Below are 7,235 nucleotides of genomic sequence, written 5' to 3' on the forward strand. Positions count from 1 at the left end.
ATCCTTCAAAATTGATTTTTCTCTCATTCAAAAAACCAATTCAGAATTAGCTATTAGTTAGACATTCATTTAGTTTAATGTCTGACTTTTCTGAATTCAGGAATAAAATTTATTTTGAAGCTTTTCTATACAAGTTCCGTTTGTTATAAAAAAGTTCTGTAACTTACCAATATTCCCAAATATTATTCCATTTTCAGTAGATGCAACTTTGACACTTGCTTTAATGTTACAGAAGTCATGAGGTGCAAGAATAATAGGCGATGGTTTTTCTACTAGCTTCAAATCACCTATAATTATTTGAAACAAACAATTGATTTAATATTACATATATTCTTATATTACATAGTCTATTCAAAACATACCCAGAGTTGCCAATTCCAAAGTACAATTTTGCAAAGTATCTGCAGTTTGATTAACTATTAAGACATCTAAGACAATATCATACTGATTGACATGCACGTAAGCTTCGGCATATACTGGATCAGAAAATCCTGTAAGTTGTGTAACTTTGCTTAACTTGGAAGAAGAGAGATCAGCAACAGCTTCCTTCTTTGTCATTCCCATTGCTTGAGATAAACTAAGCTCAAACATATTCTATAATTTAAATTAGAAAATTGTAAATCAGTTTGATAGTTTTTTTATAATCACATCATTCTCACTTACTTCAGTTCCAGTTAGATCATTTTTGGAAGCCAACTGACTGAAACTTATAGGATCATCGGCGTGGATAGTTACACTCTTTTTTTCTTTAGCCTTAAAAATGACAGAATTTGATTTTTAAAATGTATCATATCAGCATTTTAAATGATTTAAAATAATTAGACAAACCTTTTGATTTTCCATTTCTTCTTCTTGATTGGAGGCTAACATAGTTGCAAGAGATTTTCGGCATTCTGTATTAAATATCTCAATCATTAAAGGGGACCTGTCTGCTAACACTTTTATACACAAGGAAATCCTATCAAGATCATCTTCTGTAATATTCTGAAATCAAAAATTTGAGATTTTTTTTAACCATTATTTAAGTAACTATGACAATCAAAATTTTAAAATGTTGCTTTACTTTTTTTGGAAGTCCTGATTTTCCAAGATGAATAATAGATACCATAATAAGCATAGCTTCTGCAATAAATGCCTAAAGAAAGTGGTTCAGAATAAGACTTTTATTATATTATATAAAAGTAAAATACAATGCTTACATTCTGTTTCTTTGGATCATTAACAAGATATAAATATCTGAGGGCTAATTTGGCAAGACTGGAAGATAAAGCTCCTCCAACAAAGAAATCTCCTTCCATCAAATAACCACACAGAGGAGGCCGTTGATTGACTATTAAAAATAACCGTTACAATTAAACCAAATTAACTTATTTTTTAAAATCTTATTTTAATTTTAACAACCTTTTTTAGCAATTGGAGTAGTATTAAATGCAGTTTGTGTGGCATATGTTCCATCTGCTGTCACTAAACGCTGCATTGGGGCAGATGTTAGTGTTGGATCAGTCTTTTCTGTTGCATCTCCTACAACTTTTTTCATTTCTGCTTCCACCAATGGAATCTGTTATATTTAATAAATATGATTAAAAATACTACTTTAAATTTAGGTAAATCTTTCATGTTGATTTTTTGTAATCATTCCATTCACAACCAAAATATCAATTTTTTTTTTATAATGCTGCCCTACAAGTACTAAAAACCTTTTTTTATGCACATCAAAGATTCAGCCAAGCACACATTAAGGATGGCTAGATGGTAAGAGATGGGAACCAACATATCTGAATCAAAGTTGTTTGATTCAGATTTGAAAAATTTGAGGTTTGACATCCAGAGCAGTATGCTGACATCTTTATTGTGTTGATCATCCAGCTGTAACAATAATTCATTTATCATCTTCATTTATACTGATATAAAATAAAAATCAAGTCATATTTTTTTGTTCTTTTTTATAGAAATAAATGTACAAAATTTATTAATCTTTACTGTAAAAATCAATAGGAAAAAATCTTTTTTCCTCCTCATATAATACATTCTGCATATACAAAATGAATATTTGTGAAATGTATATCTATGTACATGTTCAAATCTGGTTCATATAAAACATTTGTGTAAATACACACATGCTTGATATTATTTTTTAATGAAAACAGTGACTTTACTTTTTGCATTCTAAATGTGACTCTACACTTTCAATATTTACCGATTACTGAATAATTGCCTTTTTGTTCCCTTTGATTCTTAAATGTAAACACAAGTTCTTAAATATATAATGTATATTTAATGTATAGTCTTCACTGAATTAATTTAGTTGTAAAAGAACTTGTAACCTGAAAGATATCTACTTTAAAACTGAAAAAGGACAGAGCTGTCCAAAATGCATATTTAATAAAGTATAACAGCTAAAAAAGTCTCTTGGTGTCTGATTAAAAACATTCCAAAAGGTGTGATAAGTGCTCAAATTAGAAGCTAATACAGAAGCTTAATTAATACATTAAATTTCAAAAATAGATACTTGAAAAATAAATGCAAAATACAAAAAGAAAATTTAAAAAATATGCTCTTACATCTCCTAATCCCTGACGAATTTCAGTCATCACACTCTGAATATCTTCAATTGAACTGCAATATTCCCCAAGGATCCATAAAGCACTACGATGAATCCTGTGTAATAAAGTAATAATTTATGATCACTTATAATTATTTTTGAACAATAATTATTGAAATAAGATTACTTTGCAGATTTGATCGACGGGAAGATCTCTAACAATTTTACAATAACCAATGGACGAAGTTGTTCAAAACGTTGCATAGCCTCTCTAACAAAAGTGAGTACATCGACTGCAGCTTGTTCATTATTATCCGATAAGAATTCCAACAACTTATAAAAATTAATAAGAAATTAGTGAATTAAATTAAATTTTTAAACTAAAAAATACTAAAAATTTATTTAAAACTCCTTACAACGGGAATGACAGTCGGTGCAACATCAGGAAATCTAACACAACAAGAATGAAGAGTTCGAACCAAAAGCTGACGATACTTCCCTGTATCATCATGTTCAACAACATTATGAGTCTTAGCTACTTCTTTTTTCAAAACCAAAACCATCTGAAAATCATTTGATTAAAATTTATATATATTTTTTTCAATAAATATATTTTAAATAATCATAAAATAATGGTTGTATATCAGAAATGATCTAATTAAAAATAAATAACATACAAAAAACATAATTTTTAAAATTAAAATATTGCACAATCAATTTCTAATAATATTTTAGGCTGTAACTACAGTTCAGTTAAGAATGGGGCAAGCAAAAACTTGAAACACTAGACAAATAACCTGTATGCTGTTCCCTCAAGAAAATAAATACACCAACATATTTGAAATATAAAACATTAGTACTAAGCTTTTTAAAAAAATTGCTGTGGTTCTGCTCAGATTCTGCCACTCTAGGCTGCCTAGAGTGACAGTTCACCTACATAGTCACACTGGAACTGGTTAAGAGTGCACTATACAGGGATCAAAAATAGGAAACAATAAAGATCCATTAAAAGTAAACTTTGCCTCACACACTCTGCTGTCTTATCTTTAGCTGGTCATTTTGCTGGAAGAGGAAATTCTATAAAAAAGACAGTTTTGCAATTACAGTATATAGGACATAGAGTATTTCACTTTTACATCAGTTTGCAGCACATTAAATTATTTTAAAGTTTCAAAAGCTAGTTTTTTTTTATATGTTTTGCATTATTCTGCTGTAAGAGAGTGGTTACTGGTTGAATAAAGATATGATCTTTTCAAAGGGAATCAAATTGTATTGATCATATAGACCAAAATATTTGTTCCAGAGAAAACTGGTCAAATCAAAAGTTTCACTGTATTATTATCCATTTTTATATTTCTTTAATTAAACAAAAACTAATCCATGTTAATTTTTCCTTCTGCAGTTAAGCTCTATACAACAGAATGTTTTTAGCTTGAAATAAAACTAACATATCACTACACAGAATAATGTTACAGAGTAAATACTACAATAGTGTGTAAAAAATGCCATGTAGTAAATTCAAATAATTCTTTTTTGAATTTTGTCTAAACATCAATAATGTAATACAATTATAGATACAATTTAATAAAAAGAATTAATTTCAACTTTTATTAATGACAATTAATGTGAGATTGGATATTTTTCTTTCAGTTTTAAGGATTTTTGGAAAAATAAAAAGAATGGCTTGTCATTTATTTACTATAACACTAATATCAAATACAAGTCTGATTAAAATGGATTAAAATTATTAATCCATTGTTAAAAGGCAGCATAAGGGTTGCTTTATAGTCCAATGGTGGTGTGGTGCTGCAACAGCAAAGTTTACAGAGTTCCTCTATGTTTTTCATCCTCTGCTCTGCTAGATGTCAAACTATAGATGTTTGACATCTAGTTTGGCCTAGCAACAACTCCAAAGCAGAACAATGTTCAACTTTGACATCTGACGCCAATGCCACACTGCCAAATTAGCCACTGGGAGTTTGACTATAAACCAATGTTATTATTAACTCCAAGCTGTCACTGAACTATAAGCTGGTCTTAAATATGAAAAGTGTACTAATGTTTTCAAAAAAACTTTTTCAACAGCCATCTTTACAAGTATAAAATATGCATTGCATCTAATACAACTCTGAAAATAAATATACCATCAATAGTAAATATACAGGGGGGGTGAAAAAGTAGGTAAATAGTTGAGAATCTGAGAAATATAAATGTTTGGTGTTCATTATTATCTTTTATTAGTTCATATTCATTATTTGCGATTTAATTTGTACATAAAAATAAATGTTTTTTCTTCCTTTTTTCTCCCTGTATGTTTTTCTCCCATAACAACAACTGTATACCTACTTTTGCACCTCCCCTGTATATACACAAATTATAAAATTTTTTGGAAAATCTTGAACTATTTTCTAATTTAAAATTAAAAAAAAAAAAAGCTATTTTTACAATATTTTAAAAATTACCTCCTCTACATTTCGTGATGAAATCAGATCAAGTGCCAAATTGAGAGTTTTACGACGCACTTCTAAATCTGATGCAGTTAACACTCTCAGTATATCCATTACAAGATCCTAAATTATAAATTATAAATAAAATAAAAACAATTATTATAATAAAATTATATGTTAAAAAAAATATATATTTTTTCCTTTGATAGCAAGAAACAATCTTTAAAGTTTAATTGTTTCAAAATGAAACAATTAAACTTTAATTCTTAGACAGAGACCAAATATTGTTGTGAGCTTTACAACAATATCCTAAATAACTTTATATCATTAAAATAAAAATGATAATACAAATATTTTTATTATATACTTTTACTTTACTTTTTAGTAAAAATCTATAGTATCAAATGATCTGCCAAATTTTTTATTAGCATATATTAAGGTTAAATTAATAATCAAGTTTGAATCAATTTGGCTGGAAGTAAGCAGTTAAGCCTCCATTTCATGATAAATTTAATAATTAGAAATAAATTAATTTTAATTTAGAATATTCTGGAAGAAGAGATTGGCCCAGAGTGGGAATTCTGAGTCAACCTCTTCTTCCAGATTCTGAAAATCCTGCTTATCATGCAGGTGCATTGCCAGTTTCATTAATCAAATTTCTGTCCCGTCTCTGAATGGAGGTCCATCTTCAGACAGAGTGGATAAAAAAATCCAGCAGATTAGTACTACAAGTGTATGTTTATGTAAAAAGTTGTTGTTTATGTAAAAAGATATATTTAATCTTAATTTTCTTGTACAGTTTCTGTTTATTTTAAAATTTAAAATCAATTTCATTCAGCAACCTAAATTTGTCTGTATGCATGAATAACAAAACTTCACAGCCTATCTTTGATATCATTATTATTAAAGGAAAATTTTATTTTTATCTTAATTATTTTTTCAATTATTAAGATACTATTGTTAAAAATGTAACAAGATTAAGAAAAGATGATCAAATAAGAATTAATGATAATATTAGATTTAAAATTTAAGTATAAAAGTTAGTAATAAAATGTATCATATCATAGAAAACTTTACTTTGACTTTTCAATGATTTAAACTCATAATTTACATTATTATAAATATTGTCCTATCACTAAATTTTGCTCAAATTCTACAATTATGTACATTGTTTTTAAAAGTACAAAGCAGGTGTCAGCAATCTATGGGATGCATGGCATGCAGAGCAATTTTTAATGCACATAGCAGGTTTAAGATCCATAGTACAGAAAAATGAAAAAAAATCATGATTCAAAACAAAAATTCCATTCATTTTTATTCTTTTTATAGTGCATCCCTTCCACTATATGATTATTTTAAAACTCTACTTATTCTGTTTAGATTTGCTATAAATTTGTTCAACCTACGACCCTAACAAATGAAACTTCAAGCTTTATAAAATTCATACTTTCATAAAGTGAAACATGGGCTTCTATAAAACAATAGAACAGTATACTTGTTTCAATTTGAACAATAGAACAGTATACTTGTTTCCTTCCCTGTAATAATCTCTCTTACATTTGGAACAGTTCTTTAATCATTAATGTGAATGCTCTTTGCATTAAATTTGCTTATAACTAAATAATAAAATTATTATTTATGTCCCTGTGGAAAATTTATTTGTATTAATAATAATATTAATAATTCATAAAATGAAAATATTAATTTACTTCTATTTTTTTGTTTTAAAAATGGTTGGGTCAATTAATGATTTTTCAATTAATTTTTATCATACAGATAAAACAGAGGTTTCAACTGTCCAAATGTATCCTTTCCAAATAATTGAAAATCTATTGTACAGATAAAAATATTTCAAAACAACAAAATTATACTTGAATTATATAACTTTCAAAAAAGTAATAAAGTTTATAAAAGAGTTTTCACATTCAGTTAACTTAATTATTCATTTTTTTTATTGCTTAATATTTCCTAATACAATTTTATAATTTACTTTGTACTATTATATATATTATTTTATGAAATATAAATTATTCCTACCTGTAATACACGCTCATGAGCTGGAACTTCTTTAAGCATTATGAGACGATCTAATACAATTAATTTAACATTGTTATCACTTTCTTTAACAATTAATTCTATGTAACAACTTGCAGCAGCCTGAATAATAATGATATTTTCTCAAAAAAATTATATATATATATAAACAAATAACAAATTAAAAAAAAAAAAATATATATATATATTAA

General features: G+C 27.0%; 1 protein-coding gene across 1 annotated transcript in view; it reads right to left on the reverse strand.

The window, feature by feature from the left end:
• The window catches only part of LOC111636617 (coatomer subunit beta-like), a 49,556-nt gene that overhangs the window by 4,158 nt on the left and 38,163 nt on the right, over positions 1–7,235 (reverse strand). The window contains exons 9-20 of the mRNA XM_023381900.1: positions 7,027–7,146; positions 5,005–5,112; positions 2,959–3,105; positions 2,730–2,875; positions 2,562–2,658; positions 1,402–1,558; positions 1,200–1,330; positions 1,064–1,135; positions 829–984; positions 664–753; positions 363–594; positions 168–287 (exon numbers count right to left, since the gene is read on the reverse strand). Of these exons, the coding sequence (XP_023237668.1) occupies positions 168–287; positions 363–594; positions 664–753; positions 829–984; positions 1,064–1,135; positions 1,200–1,330; positions 1,402–1,558; positions 2,562–2,658; positions 2,730–2,875; positions 2,959–3,105; positions 5,005–5,112; positions 7,027–7,146 (1,576 nt within the window). The remainder of the gene's footprint in view (positions 1–167; positions 288–362; positions 595–663; positions 754–828; positions 985–1,063; positions 1,136–1,199; positions 1,331–1,401; positions 1,559–2,561; positions 2,659–2,729; positions 2,876–2,958; positions 3,106–5,004; positions 5,113–7,026; positions 7,147–7,235) is intronic.

Source organism: Centruroides sculpturatus, unplaced genomic scaffold, assembly GCF_000671375.1.
Source record: "Centruroides sculpturatus isolate CEXI.00-Female unplaced genomic scaffold, Cexi_2.0 scaffold678, whole genome shotgun sequence".
Classification (NCBI taxonomy): domain Eukaryota; kingdom Metazoa; phylum Arthropoda; class Arachnida; order Scorpiones; family Buthidae; genus Centruroides; species Centruroides sculpturatus.